Source organism: Ruditapes philippinarum, unplaced genomic scaffold (assembly GCF_026571515.1).
Source record: "Ruditapes philippinarum isolate M1 unplaced genomic scaffold, ASM2657151v2 ctg1302_1_1_1_1, whole genome shotgun sequence".
NCBI lineage: Eukaryota > Metazoa > Mollusca > Bivalvia > Venerida > Veneridae > Ruditapes > Ruditapes philippinarum.
The window spans coordinates 125748-145508 of record NW_026860081.1 but is presented as its reverse complement, the minus strand read 5'-3'; the positions used below and the strand labels follow the sequence as shown (position 1 = coordinate 145508).

General features: G+C 32.2%; 1 protein-coding gene across 1 annotated transcript in view; it reads right to left on the bottom strand.

The window, feature by feature from the left end:
- Positions 1-736: 736 nt before the first annotated feature.
- The window catches only part of LOC132758784 (CLIP-associating protein 1-like), a 140320-nt gene continuing 121295 nt past the window's right edge, over positions 737-19761 (bottom strand). The window contains exons 31-41 of the mRNA XM_060750481.1: positions 17108-17194; positions 16009-16127; positions 12492-12741; positions 11704-11782; positions 9176-9214; positions 3937-4000; positions 3335-3461; positions 2788-2916; positions 1988-2194; positions 1327-1443; positions 737-1036 (exon numbers count right to left, since the gene is read on the bottom strand). Coding sequence (XP_060606464.1) covers positions 947-1036; positions 1327-1443; positions 1988-2194; positions 2788-2916; positions 3335-3461; positions 3937-4000; positions 9176-9214; positions 11704-11782; positions 12492-12741; positions 16009-16127; positions 17108-17194 — 1308 coding nt within the window. The 3' untranslated portion in view covers positions 737-946. The remainder of the gene's footprint in view (positions 1037-1326; positions 1444-1987; positions 2195-2787; positions 2917-3334; positions 3462-3936; positions 4001-9175; positions 9215-11703; positions 11783-12491; positions 12742-16008; positions 16128-17107; positions 17195-19761) is intronic.

The following is a 19761-nucleotide window of genomic DNA, read 5'->3' as shown; positions in this document are numbered from 1 at the left end:
ATCAACAGTACTCTGTAACTTCATTCTGATTAACATGTTCCACACATGTACACTATGACATACATTTAATAGTACATCTGCACTTTATTTCAGGCTTTGTAATATTCTAGAAAACTTCATTAACAAGGAAAGTGTTCAGTCACTGTTTTTCAACACCAATAAAAAGTATCTTGTGCACAACTTTTAAGTGTGCTTTAAAAATGCCTACAGAATGGCTTTGTGTATGTTTTTAAGTGATATATATATATAACAACAATTTTAAAAACAAACTTCTTCTGTGCAATGCTGAAACATCTCATAAAGCTTACCATTGGATAAAAAAGAACACTTTCTATTGAAGGGCAAAGCACTTTTCACAAAGTTTATTACACAGGAAATTTTATGACTCCTGCCTAATGATGGGTGGATAAATAGTTCAGTGACAAATGAGCAGAATTTACAATGGAATGATGTCTTCTTATTTTTTCTAGATAATAATTATAGTTTTCATGTTTATATTTCACTCTAACTCAACACTATAATAGTCCACATCTCATCTGATGAGATAAGCTGATTTCACATGTAAAGTGTCTGTGTTTTTTTTTTAATTTCCGTAACTTTGGAAATTTGTGAGCATAAGCTTACTCAGTATGTTACAGGCATACATATTCTATGAATTGTTTAAAACACTAAATTTTCACAAATTTTAGTCTATAATTACTTTATTTTCATCATTTCATATCACATGAAGTTTATATGTTTCTTTTTTACTACTCTTATGATTATTATCAATTATATTATATATTCACCTAAAACATTCAATTTTCATGTTGTTAACATAAATCTGATTGGATGAAAAGCCTTTGCTGTTTAGATGCCCATTCCATACATTCTTGTATATGATTGGCTAACAGTGTTTTAAATGACTGTTAATCATAGAAAAAGCTAGCATTTCATTGGCTGTTTATCATGATGTGTCAGAGCTGTGAGGTGACAGCACTTTCCCACTCTCTTTCTGAGCCTGGGCTCTCTTTATGTATAAATTCAACAACTTGATCTAAAATATGACAAAAACAGCTTTTATTAGAAATTTCATATAAACTATCATATCTGATGCAAATCTTACACCTCAATGTTATATCTTTTTCTATTTGTAACATTTTTACCTAACTTATAAAAATTCTATATAGATATTGTCTTTCACAAGATATTTGAAAGTATGTAGTCATTGTTTAAATGAAACAAATACATTCACAATTCTCTCTAGGTAATAAACAAAATAAAATATCTAAACACTAAATTTATTACATAAACTTGTTTCAACACAATAATGAATGAGTTACCTACCTTACTACCATTAAGGTCTGTGAGAAACTGTCTCAGAGATTCACCTACTACCATGTATACGGCAACAAGACAGAACACGCTGGCTTTTCTTACACTACTCTCACTGTCATCATAGCCCTGCTAAAACAGAGAAAGATTCTTTCTCAATTACCTAGATAATATAGAGTGTAAATAAGGGCAAAGATTTGCTTTTAATACATTAACGATAATCAATAAGGAAAATGATTTAGGGAATTTTGTTTCAATACGATAAGTCAAAAAGGGCCTTTATACAGTGGTTAAGATGGGACAGTAGAGATGAGAAATGATGATGATGTCATTAAAAGCTTATTTCTAACAGCTATTAAACTGTTATAGCTTAAAAGGAATTTATAATATTCCACTCTGATACCACTCGAATTTCTGTAAATAGTGCTTCAGAAATATAATATGGTAACTCACAAAAAAGAATTTTAAAGGCATTCTATATTAGTATTTTTATGATTTATCAATTAACAAAATTTGTTTTTTTCAGAACCAATGTATTTGTCATATACTAGTCATTTTTTTATACCAATGGTTTTAAAATATGCTTCCAATACAACTTGACAGCGAAAATTGAACATAATGTCAATTAAAGACAGTTTATTCTTTATTTATATAAAATTTAACTGAAGCTTACCTTAAGAAGTCCTGGCATTGCTTCTGGTAAGACTGATAGAAGCTCTTCTGCTGACATCTGTTCTACTACCTTAGTCTGCATCTTAATGGCTGCTAGGTTCATAGGTAACTCTGCTGCTTTAACTATAGGTATCAGTATACGTATACTCTGTATAGGTGGTGTGTAGCTAGCAAGGGTAGCCGCACATTCTTCTGCTGCCCTAACAACCTGGTTTTTGAAGTAATAAAAAATATTTAATAACTTATCTTTACAAAATGTAACATTTCCCTAAAAAAGCTCACTTCATGTGCTAATAACTGATAATATTTGTTGTTCTTGTGTTAATTGACCTATAAATCAATCCACTTTATCTTACAATAATTTTGAATCAACATCTTTTAGTGTTGCTTTAAATCTCTCTTAACGTCACAAGACATTTTTAAAGCCAAGCAAACCTGCAAATCTGTGCACTCTGACTGGTCTCTTAACTGTTGGTAGCTGTTTATTATTTTGATATCAAAATTGCTTTAACTTTGAATGCACTGTTAAAAGTCAAAGCAGAGCAATTTCATTACACAAACTCAAACCCTGTGTTATCCATGTATTTGTATTAACAACATTTTCTAAATATGTCAACATATGCAGCCATGTATAGGTTGTATAGGTTGAACTTACTCATCTTTGACTAATGTAAGCTTTGAATAATGCAATGTCTATGTTAAAATTGTCTGTTTCATAGTTCAATAAAACAAGAAATAATACAGGGTTCCAGGTAAAGTGATCAAGGGAAGATGACTTTTTTTTCTATTTTCCAAATTTACCTCTTTGGCTGGATCTTTATGTGCCTCTAGAATTCTTAACATGGTAAGTTCCGCGTACTCTTCAAACCTACGTGACTGATTTCGTAAAATTTCCCGCAAAACTCTCAGAGCCAATGACCGAACTTGCACCTGAAAGTTGTATGTGTAAGGTTAAGATTTGAGACAATGTGACAAATGTATAAAATAAGATTGAATATGGTTCCTTAAATATGTCAATCACTTAGCAACTTTTACAGTCTGGAATATGATCAAGTTCACATTTCTAAACGGTGATATATTTGAATGTTTTCCAACCTAAAATGAACTTTTCCAATTTTAATTCTGAAAAAAAAAAAACAACAACATTAAAACATTTATCATTTTTAGAAAGAATTTTTCAAAAAGTACCGGCAAACTAGCAAACAGTGCAAAACTATGACTATAACTATGTATAAACATACAAATCAAGGACAAGAAAGTAAAAGACTTGAAGTCAGCAACTTTTATCACAAGGCTTATAATATTCTATAATAACCAATGTTTATATTATAAATGTTTTAGAACTTACATCATCGTCACCCAGTGTCTCTAACAATATCAGCAGGATACTCTTGAAATGATCGTCCCACAGTTCAAACATACCATCCCTCGTCATCTTGATCAGAGACAACATTGTGTTCTTACGCTCCTCATGTCTGTAACAAGAAAATACAGAATTATCATATGTTATGGTTCTACAATATACAATTCTAAACATCTTAAATTCAGCATTTCTGTTTATCGTACACAAGAGTGCTTTGGGATGTGTTTAAGATTAAGCCTTAAAGCTTTTCACCAATGTCTACAATGCAAAAACCAAGAGTTTTTTTGACATAAACATCAAAAGTTAGAGGGAGACAGACAACAATAACTGTTACCAATTCAATACCTTGATGAGTAAAGCTACTTAATCTTGATGAGTAAAGCTACTTAGTTTAAACAGTTCTGCTAATGTTAGGTCTAAAATAAAATCCAACTTACAATGATGAACATTAGTCAATATTAAGAGATTAATGCACAATAGGGTATTGAAGGACGGTGATAAACAGAGGGTATTATTAAGTTAAAGGCTGACTATCAATTTCTGGCTTGTCTGTCAGGAGAGTTAGAGTTAAAATTGGGTCAATGTACCTTTCATTATGATTGGAGAGCTCTTTGAGGATTTCACTGATCATCTCCTCCTGGTCTAATGATCCTGAAAATACAGAACCAATAAAATTCCATTCATTTCTTGTTTAAACTCAATAAAATACTAGGTTAAATATGTTAGATATAATTATTATCAGTCACTATATATACTTGTTCTGATAAACTAAATGCTATTGAATAATATCACATTGTATTTATATAAATCAAAATTTAAATAAACATTTGTTGATTCTATCATTATTACTTTGAATAAATTGACACTCATTTTTTATTTAAAAAAAGATAAAAGAATGGTAGATAAAATAATCTTTAAATCATAAAAAAAATTGTATTAGTCTGGTGAATTCTTGTATGTTTTTCAAATTTACTTAAAATACTTAAAATGATTGTTCTAAAATGTGAAATTTAATTGTGAATTTGTTATAAAACTTTCTTCAAATATGATACAATGATAAATGCCATAAATGTAAAAGAGTACCAGTTTGACATCACGATCTTAAATATTGGATACAAGGTGCTAATTTAAGGGAATATGTACATTGTAGCTTGATTTTGACCTTTTAAATATCTAACATTTTACTTGATTTTGACCTTTTAAATATCTAACATTTTACTGACTTTAAATAAATACTTTACTTCAAACTGGCACACATCATATAATATTTAAAAAAATAACTGCATAAACAATTTGTCAACAATAATACAGAAATTTCCAACTGTGCTTTAGTAACTGACTTTAAACAAAAATGTTTATTTTCAAAAACAATCAAAACTTGAACAAAAACAGCCTGTATAGCTTATATAAAGACAAATGTAATTTCTCTTGTACTTCAATGTTTGTCTATGTAAAAAAAACAATTGTAATTTAAGGTTATTTTGGGTTAATAAAAACCAGAACATCATGCATTTGACCAGACATTTTGCCACGGGCATGCTGTGTTAATGACGGAAATCACATTCAATATTAACTTAGGAGTCATACTTATAACCCTTGCTGTCACAATTATCATCATGTGTTTAGTTTTGTGTGACATAAATTTGTAGTTATCATATATGGGCCATTCAATCCCCAGGACTGTCTCTAACTTTAGCTCTTGTGTAATGGAAACATTCATTCCAGGATGGTTCTTTTATATTTCTAGGTGTAAAGCACCATCAGATAGGGCCTTTTCTCTCTCATTATTTAAGAAAAAACAAAAAAAACAAAACAAAAAAAAACAACACAATGTATGAAAGCATTTCTGTGAAGAAAATAATGATATTTCTGAAACATCATTTATGTAAAAAGTATGGAAATATAATTGTCAGAGGAAATCTAATTGGTTTTACAGCCTTGGTTCACCTAAAATGCTAGCTTTGAAATAATCTACCCCATGTATGGAAGCGTTTTCTGTGCAAAAAGGAACTGATAATTGCTTCAACAAATTTACAAGTATGGAAATATAACAGTCAAGTTTCTCCTAAATGCTAACTTTGCAAAATCTACTACCTTCCTGAAAATTATATCAGTTATATGACCACTGGAACGTACATTTATTAAAGAAAAAACAATTATGTAAGGTATAAAATTGCTAACTTGTATATCAAAAATCAATGGCAATTATTGTATAAACATGATTTGTCTCCCTTCCCCCATTCTCATTTCTCTTACAGATAGATGTAAAAATACTGTCCAAAAATATATGTACATACAGACAGACAAAAACACGGACAGATGGAAGGATGGAAAGACAAAATATATGGATAGACGGTGATATAACTACATTTTTTTTTTCATTTTGGTGCATGAAAAGCTTTTCTCCTTTTTTTGTTCTCTTATATATTTGTTTTGGAAACTGTTTAAATTTATGAAATTGTCAATCTGTAAACACGGCTAGAGTAAAATATGACTGTATTTTTTTAATATGACTGTATTGTCTAAAAAAAAGTCATTTGTGTTTTTTGGCAGTGTTGTAAGCATGCTTAAACACTATTTAGTTAATTGAATTAATTTAAAATTTGTGAACATTGCGAAAATTAAATATTCTAAAAACTATGACAATTTTAACTTATAAACACTGCCATTTGTGACGTTTAACATTTGCTGAAATTGCTTTGTTAAATCTATCTTTTTAAAATGTTTCAAGAAAAAACTAGAACTATCACTAAATGTGATTAATACCCCCACAAGTCTGCTTCGGAAATGGGGATGTTACTAGTAACAGAATACCTTGTAATAGAATTGAAACATAGAGTTATGGTTGTGGGCAATTAAAGATATTTGTGGTTCATGTATGTTGCATTTCCTTTCAATGTGGTTGGCCATTGATGAAGTTTAATTGAATTACTCTGTAATAAGTCCAGAAAGACAAAGAAAAAGAACAAAGGGCAATAACTCTATAAATACTGAAGATAGAGTTATAGTTCTTGTGCACTGCACTTCCTCTTATTGTGCTTGACCATTGTATGAAGTTGTTTTGAATTCCAACCAGTACGTTTTAAGTTATGCTCCGGACAAGGAAAAGTATCAAAGGGCAGTAACTCTGTATTTTGTCAAAATGGAGTTATGGCTCTTGTGCACTGCACTTCCTTTTAATGTCCTTGACAACTGTATGAAGTTGTACTGAATTCCAAACAGTAGTTTTCAAGTTATGCTCTGGACCAGGAAAAGTAACAAAGGGCAATAACTCTGTAATTAGTCAAGATGGAGTTATGGTTCTTGTGCACTGCACTTCCCCTTATTGTGCTTGACCATTGTATGAAGTTGTTTTGAATGCCAACCAGTAGTTTTCAAGTCATGCTCTGGACAAGGAAAAGTAACAAAGGGCAGTAACTCTGTAATTAGTCAAGATGGAGTTATGGTTCTTATGCACTGCACTTCCTCTCAATGTGCTTGACCATTGTATGAAGTTATAATGAATTCCAACAATAAGTCTTCAAGTTATGGTCCGGACAAAAGAAAGCAATGGAAAAGTAATAAAGGGCAATAACTCTGTAATACTTTAGATAGAGTTATGGTTCTTATGCACTGCACTTCCCCTTATTGTGCTTGGCCATTGTATGTAGTTATAATGAATTCCAACCAGTAGTTTTAAAGTCATGCTCTGGACAAGGAAAAGAAACAAAGGGCAGTAACTCTGTAATAAGTCAAAATGGAGTTATGGTTCTTGTGCACTGCACTTCCTCTCAATGTGCTGGACCATTGTATGAAGTTATAATGAATTGCAACAATTAGTCTTCAAGTTATGGTCCGGACAAAAGAAAGCAATGGAAAAGTAACAAAGGGCAATAACTCTGTAATTACTTTAGATAGAGTTATGGTTCTTGTGCACTGCACTTCCCCTTATTGTGTTTGACAATTGTATGAAGTTGTTTTGAATTCCAAACAGTAGTTTTCAAGTTATGCCATGGACAAGGAAAAGTAACAAAGGGCAATAACTCTGTAATTAGTCAAGATAGAGTTATGTTTCTTACCCACTGCACTTCCTCTCAATGTGCTTGACCATTGTATGTAGTTATATTGAATTCCAACCATTAGTCTTCAAGTTATGCTCTGGACAAGGAAAATGCAACGGACAAAAAAAAAAAGCAAATGGAAAAGCAACAAAGGGCAATAACTCTGTAATTACTTTAGATAGAGTTATGGTTCTTGTGCACTGCACTTCCCCTTATTGTGTTTGACAATTGTATGAAGTTGTTTTGAATTCCAACCAGTAGTTTTCAAGTTACGCCCCGGACAAGGAAAAGTAACAAAGGGCAATAACTCTGTAATTAGTCAAGATAGAGTTATGGTTCTTATGCACTGCACTTCCTCTCAATGTGCTTGACCATTGTATGTAGTTATATTGAATTCCAACCATTAGTTTTCAAGTTATGCTCCGGACAAGGAAAATGCAACGGACGTCTGGACCGACCGACCGACCGACCACCGGGTGACTCCTATATACCCCCCCCAAACTTCGTTTTTGGGGGTATAATTACAAATTTTCAAGAAATATTATAAGCAAATGGTGTGTACATAAGAAGTAATACATCCATTGTATGTTTACATAAATTTCCAGAAATTTTGTCATTTTCCCAATCTTCATGACCAAATGCAGTAAAATACAAGTCATTGTTCACTTCACCATTATTGATATACATTTTTATCAGAAAACAAAATAATCAGACAAAATTCCTCAAACTTACAACAGATGTACCACTCTTAACCAATAAATTCAAATATTAATCAGTGTTTGAAATATAAAATAAAATAAGCTTGAAAATTATGAAAAAGGAGAATTTTGATTTCAGCTACAAAGAATCAATGGAAATTCAGTAGGTAATGAATTGTATGGGTAAAAAATACTATTTTTCAAACACAATTATTAAAACATGTGAATGCAGTAAGAACATGTTTAGAACAACAAGATCATGCTGGAATTATTCAACAAAAATAACAGGAAGTGTTGTCTGATTCAGTTACAGTACATCATGAAGCCTTTATAAATAAAGCAAACATTGTCACACACAAAGTTTCCCTACATCTAGTCATTATTTATATTTTTATGCTAATTTCTCCCCCGTCCCTTAAATTACTTTGATGGCACTATTAAAAGCAAAATTAAAAGTGAAACTGATGGTTATTAATTAAAACAATCATAGTAGGCTGATACTAATTCAAAATGTAGTTCCAGTATGAAAATAGGCCATGTAATTATAATACTAATACAAAGTTACCAAAATTCAATGACAATCTGTTACAATGTAAAAAGTATGGAATCTGGGCTAGATATATTCTAGAAAACTTGACCGCATCATCTTTTCTTTTTTGGTTATGCTTTTCGAAGTTAAGGGTCATACTTTTGGTGACTTTCCAGCTTAACTGGTGAAGGATTGTTCAGGTGCCCCTCCATGCATTATTTCAGGCACAAACAGACTCCTGAGTAGAACCAACGACTTTCTGTAAGCTAGCTAGATAGCTTCCTCACTCCAAGGATCCAAAGTCTCTGGCAGGATAAATATTATTACAGTCTCTTTCGGATTTCAGGATTCCAACCTATAGTGGTGAGGGGCATGAAGTATGAACTTTATCAAGTCTTTAAATATGGTGACTATAAAGACTTGTCTAAGCTTAAATCATAGAATCAAAATCAGCAGTTAAAATGTGATGGCAAAAAATCAACGACAACAACAAAGTGTGACCATACAAAAGGCTTCAATCAATACTGTATATCTTAAGGTAGATAATTCATATACCAACCCTTGTCTAACTTCAAGCCAAGAATAGTTCTGAATGGATCTAGATGGCAAATCAATGAGAAAAATACAAATTTTATAAATTCAGTTGATTAAAACTAATTATTTTTTTCATATTTCATTTATCAAACATTGTCAAAATAGTATTAACAAAATGAAGAATTGAGTTTTGTTTTTTTCCATCATGTTTTGTGTATAACTTTCTGCTGCCCTTTGAAAAAGCTTGTTTCTTGTTTCAAGAAATAAATGATAAGATAAATCTTGCATTTGGTGATAAAATTTCTTTAAATCTTTTTGTATCATATTGTTTTTCCCTTCCCTTAGTACTTTGGATTTTATGTTACCAGAAAAAGACACTGGTGCCTCTCCCTTTATTAATTCAGATATGAACAGGTTACTAGGTAGAATCACATATCTTTCTTTATGCCACTTATACATACACATGTATATTTAAATCTGATTGATGAAAAATGCAACCCTGGAGCATTACAGTGAGGTTAGCCTTATAATGTGATGGCAGTGTACATCAAAACAAAATTTGAAACTTTTTTTTTTTTGCTATTTTGCTATTTGCTTATCATTATTCTAAATCAGGTCTTTATCTTGTAATATGTAACTATTGCTATTCTAACATTTGGTAAATATCTATATTCCCCAAACTGTGAGTCAATTTGGCCAAGAAGTTAATTTTTCTGCTAAAACAAATAAACAAGTTTTACAAAGAGCAATCTTGTCAAATTGTCACTATATCCAGGTTTCCCTTTTATCTACTGATTTTACTTATTTCCAATAACAATAGCACTTTGAAAAACAGACAACCATACATGTATATAGTAGTAAGCAAACAAAATAATCAAGATTTCAGCTGAAACTAAATAAAGAATTGTTAGTAAACAAGTCTGGGTCTTCAGCCACAACATAAAAGCTGGAAATATATAAATAACCCTAATCATTCCAATTAACCTTTTGGCTTTTTCTTTTTTCCTGAAATAATAACACTTTATAAATATATCTGTACACAATATACAGCTAGAAATTACACAATAATGACTAAAACTACAGTCATAGTAACATTTCAGATCAAATTTACTTTTCATTTCATTTTTATTTTTTAAATACATTTTGACATTCTAGTACAACCTTGACCTTGAAAGCTACAGTATAAGTACTTAATTCTACTGAATTTCAATCTTATTATTGCATTAATGATCAATTAATGCTTCCATGATGATTCACCATATTTGGTCATCAGTTTACAACAAGATGTCAATGAACATTTCAAATATATGTAAGTATAAATTACCAAAAAATATGACGTAATGAAACAATGCACGTAGAACTGCAAATGCCAATCCCATCAATGTAAGTTTACATACCACAGAAATAAAGTATGCAACAAAAAAAAAGATTCCTTGTTTCAACATAAATGGTGGAATATTAGGCCAGCAGAAAGAAGTACTTATATGGCAGTAGAAATGGATATAAATATGAGCATGGCATGGATGGTAAGGTGATGGGTAATCAATCAATTATAGTATAGTTGTCCCACATTAAGTACATATTCCAGTATTTCAAATACACATGTATTATAATCTGCCCGAAAGAAACTACAATGAATGAAGAAACAGATACCCAGAAGTCACTATTACATTTTACTCTTCCTCAACATTTTAGAACTGTCAATTATCATGATCTAATTATTGAAATTGATAGGCCATCAAACTTAATCTTATCAGCCTTTACTTGCATGTGAAACTATCTTTGGCTCATTTTATGAATTTCAATAGTAAAGAGTATAGTCTGACTGCATGGCCAAATTATAATACTGCTAGTTTAAAGCAGAATACCTCCAGATTCATGCTAATTTTTACAATTTTTTTTAAATATTAAACAAGTTAAATATTGTGTAGTGAACAGAGAAAGTTATTTACATGTTGCAAATGGAACTTATAATCCAAATAAATTAACAAAATGATGTCAAAATATGCAAAAATAGCACTTGCAGTACTGTACCGCTTTACACAGTAGAAATAAGGTTACAAATGCCACAAAATCAGACATTAATAACACATAACATATAAATTATTACTTTAATTTGAATCTTTAACTTCTATTAAATCTTTTTTTGATTTTCATAAAATATTTTGGTTTATCTGTAGGCATGCGAAGAGTACTAGTTGAAGAAGAAAGGCTAATCTAGTAACAGCTGAACGGTCCTTGTTCTTCATTTCAGAATATCTTATTAGCTATCTAAATGCAAGGAAGTACACAATGAAACCTTATCAAAGATCAATAACAGACTGACATTCAAGCCTTTTAAATGATCTAATATTGAATGACGTCCATATACATATAAAATGTGATACATTTTTAATAGATGCTAAAATCAATGAAGAAAAATATCAAATTATCTGCAACACTGAAGAACAAATAAACAAATACTTATACTTTTAAAAGCAAGGACAAACAAACATCATAGTCCCAATGTCAAGCACACACATACATGATAACGGTATATAATAAAGTACAAACCTTCATTGAATGATGTGTCATTTTCAGCATAGAACACGGCCTCTGCTTGATTACTCCGGTTATATCCATTTATAGTACTCTAAAAAAACAATTAAAACAATATACACCAACTCTGTCACAATACTTAATTAATATTATACAATTAAATTTTTAACTAAAGCTTCAACCTCCTTATTTTGTAAAGATGATTTGTCCCGACTGAATTCCGCATTTTTTTTAGAATGTTTAAATTAAAGGGACTCCACTCAGGTTTTTTGACATGACGGGACTGGAAATAATTTTTCAACAGGACTGAAACTTTTTTTTCAAGATTAATGTTCCATTTTATAACTTGTGTGCAAAATTTCAGATCATTTGGTCACGCTGTATACCAGAATTATTATACAACCCAAAATTGAAAAGCGTTGCAACACTTTTCACTTAAATCGGGCTAAGGTTAGGACTAAAATACAATTTTCATTTTGTCCGAGTATATTCTTTTTGTTTTTAGTATCCCAGTTGATCTATGTATAGCTATTTTAGTAGGATAAGTGATGCCATATTACGTTTAATTGGAAATTTACAATCATTATTCCTTTATTTCAGTATCTTGGTTTGATATGTACTTAGCAATGATCTAGTTCAAAATTTTACCTTCCTCCTGTTTTTATTGTAACAGTGCTTGAAATGACCCTTTTGGTTAAACCACCTGTTCACATAGGCCATTATAAAAAATTTAAAGCCCCTCTAGTAAAGGACATTTTGACTGTACTTTGATTTATTTTTTCTGATTTTTTACTATATCTTACCTCATCAGAATAATGTGATGGGTTATATTGTGTTTTTCTAGAGTCTCCTGCATCCGGGCTATCATTCCGTAAATCCTGAATACCACTATCTTGTGACGTAAAGTCTTTACGCTTTTTCACATCGTCAAATTGATCAAGTTTACTATTAAAACTGAGATTTTGAATGTCAGCTGATGTTTTCTTTATTGAGTTATATATATCCTCAGGGTTCATATTTTCAGTGTCAGCTTCATCTCTGCTATACGGTCCCCTATAAAACAAGAGAAAAGGATAATTGATAATGATTAAAATCTTTATAACTAATACTATATACTAGTGGTACAGGCTGGCTGGTAATACCAAACAGAAGAGTTGTACTAAAAAGTAAGGTCCATCAAGTAAAAGCTGACCAAACAAGATATGTTTGTAAAACATGTATGCCCCCTATCAGCAGCCAATTAGTCATGTGATTAGGTTATTATGCATGACTTCTGACCCAGTGATCAAACAATTAATAAGGGTTATAAAGTATCTACTGGTCATGACCTTGACCTTTGACCCCTTGACCCAAAACTCAATAGGGGTCATCTGCTGGTCACGACCAATCATCAAACAAAGTTTGAAGTTCCTAGGCCTAGGCGTTTTTAGTAAATTGATCAGAAACCGTTTTTACCTACAAGGTCAATGTGACCTTGACCTTTGACCCCTTGACCCCAAAATCAATAGGGTCATCTGCTGGTCATGACCAATCACCATGCCAAGTTTGAAGTTCTTAGGCCTAAGGGTTCTCATATTATTTATCGGAAACCGTTTTAACATACAAGGTCAATGTGACCTTGACCTTTGACCCCAAAAACAATAGGGGTCATCTGCTGGTCATGACAAATCACCATACCAAGTTTGAAGTTCCTAGGCCTAAGCGTTCTTGAATTATTGATCAGAAACCGTTTTTACTTAAAAGGTCAATGTCACCTTGAACTTTGACCCCTTCACCTAAAACTCAATAGGGGTCATCTGCTGGTCATGCCCAATCATCACACAAAGTTTGAAGTTCCTAGGCCTAAGCGTTTTTAGTTAATTGATCGGAAACCGTTTTTACCTACAAGGTCAATGTGACCTTGACCTTTGACCCCTTGACCCCAAAATCAATAGGTCATCTGCTGGTCATGACCAATCACCATACCAAGTTTGAAGTTCCTAGGCATAAGGGTTCTTAAGTTATTGATCGGAAAGCATTTTTACGTACAAGGTCAATGTGACCTTGCCCTTTAACCCCTTAACCCCAAAATCAATAGGGGTCATCTGCTGGTCATGACAAATCACCATACCAAGTTTGAAGTTCCTAGGCCTAAGCGTTCTTTAGTTATTGATCGGAAACCGTTTTTTACCTAAGAGGTCATGTGACCTTGACCTTTGACCCCTAGACCCCAAAATCAATAGGGGTCATCTACTGATCATGACCAATCACCATCTCAAGTTTGAAGTCCCTAGCCTAAGGGTTCTTTCATTATTGATCGGAAACCGTTTTTACCTACAAGGTCAATGTGACCTTGACCTTTGACCCCTTAACGCCAAAATCAATAGGGGTCATCTGATTGGTCATAACCAATCACCATACCAAGTTTGAAGTTCCTAGGCCTAAGGGTTCTTTTGTTATTGATCAGAAACCGTTTTTAATTAAAAGGTCAATGTGTTCTGACCTTTGACCCCTTGACCCCAAAATCTATACGGGTCATCTACTGATCATGACCAATCACCATACCAAGTTTTGAAGTTCCTAGGCCTTAAAGGTTCTTTAGTAATTGATTGGAAACCGTTTTTACCTACAAGGGTCAATGTGACCTTGACCTTTGACCCCTTGACCCCAAAATCAATAGGGTCATCTACTGATCATGACCAATCACCATACCAAGTTTGAAGTTCCTAGGCCTAAGGGTTCTTTTGTTATTGATCAGAAACCGTTTTTTAATTAAAAGGTCAATGTGACCTTGACCTTTGACCCCTTGACCCAAAATATATACGGGTCATCTACTGATCATGACCAAATCACAATACCAAGTTTGAAGTTCCTAGGCCTTAAGGTTCTTTAGTTATTGATCGGAAACCGTTTTTACCTACAAGGTCAATGTGACCTTGACCTTTGACCCTTGACCCCAAAAATTAATAGGGGTCATCTACTGATCATGACCAATCACCATACCAAGTTTGATGTTCCTAAGCCTTAAGGTTCTTTAGGTATTGATTGGAAACCGTTTTTACCTACAATGTCAATGTGACCTTGACCTTTGACCCCTTGACCCCAAAATCTATAGGGGTCATCTACTGATCATGACCAATCACCATACCAAGTTTGAAGTTCCTAGGCCTTAAGGTTCTTTAGTTATTGATCGGAAACCGTTTTGGCTTACAAGGTCAATGTGACCTTGACCTTTGACCCCTTGACCCCAAAATCAATAGGGGTCATCTACTGGTCAAGACCAATCACCATACCAAGTTTGAAGTTCCTAGGCCTTAAGGTTCTTTAGTTATTGATCGGAAACCGTTTTTGCTTTCAAGGTCAATGTGACCTTGACCTTTGACCCCTTGACCCCAAAAAATCAATAGGGGTCATCAACTGGTCATGACCAATCACCCATACCAAGTTTGAAGTTCCTAGGCCTTAAGGTTCTTTAGTTATTGATCGGAAACCGTTTTTGCTTTCAAGGTCAATGTGACCTTGACCTTTGACCCTTGACCCCAAAATCAATAGGGTCATCTACTGGTCATGACCAATCACCATACCAAGTTTGAAGTTCCTAGGCCTTAAGGTTCTTTAAGTTATTGATCGGAAACCGTTTTTACTTTCAAGGTCAATGTGACCTTGACCTTTGACCCCTTGACCCCAAAAAAATCCAATAGGGGTCATCTACTGGTCATGACCAATTCACCATTACCAAGTTTGAAGTTCCTAGGCCTTAAGGTTCTTTAGTTATTGATCGGAAACCGTTTTTGCTTTCAAGGTCAATGTGACCTTGACCTTTGACCCCTTGACCCCAAAATCAATAGGGGTCATCTACTGGTCATGACCAATCACCATACCAAGTTTGAAGTTCCTAGCCTTAAGGTTCTTTAGTTATTGATCGGAAACCGTTTTTGCTTTCAAGGTCATTGTGACCTTGACCTTTGACCCCTTGACCCCAAAATCAATAGGGGTCATCTACTGGTCATGACCAATCACCATACCAAGTTTGAAGTTCCTAGGCCTAAGGGTTCTTTAGTTATCACTCGGAAACCATTTGGTCTACGGACCGACGGACCGACGGACCGACAAGTGCAAAGCAATATACCCCCTTTTTTTCAAAATGGGGGCATAAAAATAATAAAGGTGGATTTATGCTTCTTGTTGGATTTCTGAATCATTTTAAAATAAAGTTTGATTTATTTTTACCCCAAAAGAATAAAATTTGATTTACAATTCCTGAACCATTTTGACCGTACATTTTGAGGATGAATCTTTGTATATAACATATTGAGGTCAAGGTAATAAAAATGTTTTTACCTAGAAGAAGGCCTACTCCTGTTCTGATGTGTCTGTGGACTGGCAGTATTTCTAGGTGTGAGCACTTCTGGTTCATGGGCACCTTTCAAATGATGCTGGAGAATCTTAGTTGCACCATCCTGTAAACAAAATGAGGACAATGATTGTACAAAATGGAAACTTTGATGCTTTCCCAGCATGTAATTTATCATTTAAGTCATGGTAAACTTGCTTTTATAGTCCAGGAAAAAGTAATATAGCTCTCCATACATTACAAACAGTGCTCTTTAGTTTCCAATAAACTAATCTTTTCTCATTTAGTAATTAACATTTTTCTTAAGAAAATAGGTATCATTTTTTAATGTGTTTTTTGAAGAAAAATGATTGATTCAAACAAATTCAAGTGTGCAGATACATTTTTTGTGTAAAATCAAATAGGTCAGTAGGTCTGAGTGATAAATAACAAAGTATTTGAACTATGAACTATGCATTATTATATGTCAGAAAAATTAATATATATTTGCATTCTAACATGTTTATAAAAAAAAAAAGAATTCATAAACATGTTGAACTACAGTGACCTTCGAAGAATTTTCCTGACATTTGATTTATTGACGACATCATATAGAATATAATATATTAAAACATTCCTTTTTTGCCATGCATTTATCATGCAGTAATATGCTATATTGCTCTTTCTGTTTAATAGGGAGATTATGTGAAACATGATGTTTTTTTCCAGATCAACTACTTTAAACTATTTACTGTGGTCCCTAAATTATATTGAGCAAGGGTCACATGATTTAATGAAGATATTATGAAAAAATATTTTGAGGACATTAAAATTGCTTGCTGAAGAAAATGGAACACCTTTAATACATGTGGTGTCATGTTGACCATTGATCAACTAGTAATCCAACAGGATTTCTGAATCAGTGGTGAGTTAGTCTGACAAAATTTAATTACCATTCAACAAAATGTCCAAGATTGTCATGGAGAAATTTAGCTTCACCCAAGAATCAAACCAATTAATCATGGATAACAAATTGAATGTTTTCCTTTTTTAAATTGGCAAGTGTACTGAATGTAACTATAATATATGAACAGAAAAATATCATACCTGGAATGCTTTTGGTAAGCCAGACAACATCATGGAAAATTCTGGTGGATTTAAGTTAAACAGGGCAAACAACACTGACTGGGCAGACTGAAATAGATATATAACAGAATATTTTAAAAAAACTTTTATTAACTTATTTTAAAAATAAAAAAAAATACTCATCCCCAAGATTTTTCTGAATAAAAAATTTTTAAAGAAAACCCCAGGGGAAAAGATTTTTAAACATTGCAAATGTTTTTTTAAATTGTAATTAAATAAGGGGCCAGTAATCTATTAAAAAGTTTTGGAAAAATAAATGGGCAGCACAAAAAAGGGCGCCTGTTAAACTCAGGACCTTCCAAGTTATCCATCCCTTTACATATTTTATTCAAAACAAAGTAATTGCCTCCTTAAGCAGAAAACATTTTTAATTGTTTCAAGTAGCACATTCACACATGTGTAAGGGTAAACTATACTTCCAATATTATGGTAAAAACTAAAGAGGAATTATCAATGATAAAATATATTTAAAAATTTAAACCCTTACCTTTCTAACCATTCAATTTTTGGGTTCATTTGTCCATTATGTGATAATCCTGGAGACGACCGAAGTCTTGTAATTTTCAAAAAAACTTTGGGAAAGTTTAGAAGAAATTTTTTTAGGGGGGGGGGGGCTTTTGGCGTCCATGCACGGTATTAAAAATGTATTCAGATAAATTCAATCATGGCTAACCTCTTTACCTGTAAACAAAAAAAATTAAAAATATATCTTTACATAACCATTAACACACATATAAAAACAAACAAAATTAACTCGTAAAGTTGCCACTTTTGGTACAATGGTAAAACAGCTGTAATGGACTGTAAAATAATTGTATATTCACAACGAAATCACTGCATGTCAACTAAACTTGGCAAAATGAATCCATCTAGAAAATAAATAAGACTACACTAAATTTGACTTTAAATGTTTTAATTTTTCTGATGTATTCAATGACATTTTTTTATTGGAGATTGTGAATGAATTGTTGAAGGAGCAACGATAAATGTGAGATGGTGTTTTATAAAGTGTAAGTACATAAAAGAGAGAGTATACATACACACAACACATTCCTGATGTTAATTCACATACATTATATAACACAAGTGTTGGATAAATATAGTCCAAGATGCACCAAGTTGAAACAAATATTGTTTTCAATTCCAATTCGTGAAGAATGTGAACAATTTGCATGCAAATTTAATAATGAAATCATGCAACAAAAGGGTTTAAAAAAAACAAGGAAAATTTGAAAAGGTGATGGGTCTTCCTGCAGTTAATTTGAAATTTTCTTCAAATGCCGTTTTTTTTTTGTTTTTTAAAAAGCTTTTTTTAAGCACTGGTACTTGACCAAGGCCCCCTTAGTCCCCCAGTTTTAAAGGGACCCCAAAAGATGTACCTACCAAAAATTTGAAGAATAAGTAAATGAATGAAGCTTTATAATTTAGTTTAAAAATTTTTTTTGGCAAAAATTCCCCAGTGACCCCTAAGTTCACCCACATTACGTATGTGGCTTAAAAAGGCCTTATAATTGACCCCTCTCCCTGTCTTATCAGTTTAGTTTTCTGTTGGATGTATCCATTAAAACATTTTAAGATATAAAATTTTCTAAATCAAAATCTAGTTGTCAAGTTGTAAACCAGTGATCATATTTTTTTATTTTAGATCAAATTTGAACTCTGCAAAAAAGCACACAAAACAAAAAAAATACTCCACTTTACCAACACCTAATCCAAGTGATTTTAAAAGCCTTGACCATACAATTATATTTAGAGATGCAGAAGAAAACATGCACTTTTCTCTTCAGCCATACAAAAAATATGTTAATACATTCAAGATAGTTATCTCGAGTCTTATAAACATTCAAAGTCAGTAACTAAACATTCAGCTATATACATGATCAGGGACTTGATCAAATTAACCCTCAAAATCAGTCATAATATCATTTATACATCTACACTAAACACTTTCTCCATTAAGTGTACAACTTTGTGAAATAGAGAAAAAGGCAATTCCTACACCAGAATGGAAAATGTTGCAGGCTCAGTTTGATTGAGCTAGTGTTCACAAAGGGTCAATGCAGGCTAACGTCCACGCCCCCAAGCACCCACTTCAGCAGAATATAACATTAAACAGGACATGGTGAAATTTTGAATTCATAAAACATTTGTAGATGTCATTATATGGTGGTGATCACAAAACCTTCAATGTGACATGTCTTTTTTAAGTGTATTGTTTTTTTTTAGAGTTTTATTTTGGTTCTCCTTTCTATGTAAGGACATTCAATTATAGTCTACAACAAAAACCTACAAAGCTGCATCCTAAATCAGTCTTAGATTTTATTTTACATGATAGTAAATGAGTACAAAGATGTTCTTCAACAGAAGTAACAATGTACTATAGACATAAAACACTTAAACATGTACAGTTCTTAATAAAAAATAATGTTAATTATTGATTCAAGACTAAAAAATAAATAAAAATGATAATTAAATTCTCATACATTATAAAAAGTGATGAAATCAAAATCTAGAAATGTTAAGAAAAGTCAATAATTATGTTAGCAAACTATTTTGGATTTAGCTAGCAGGTAATAAACCACTCATATATACATGTATTTCAGAATTTCAATATT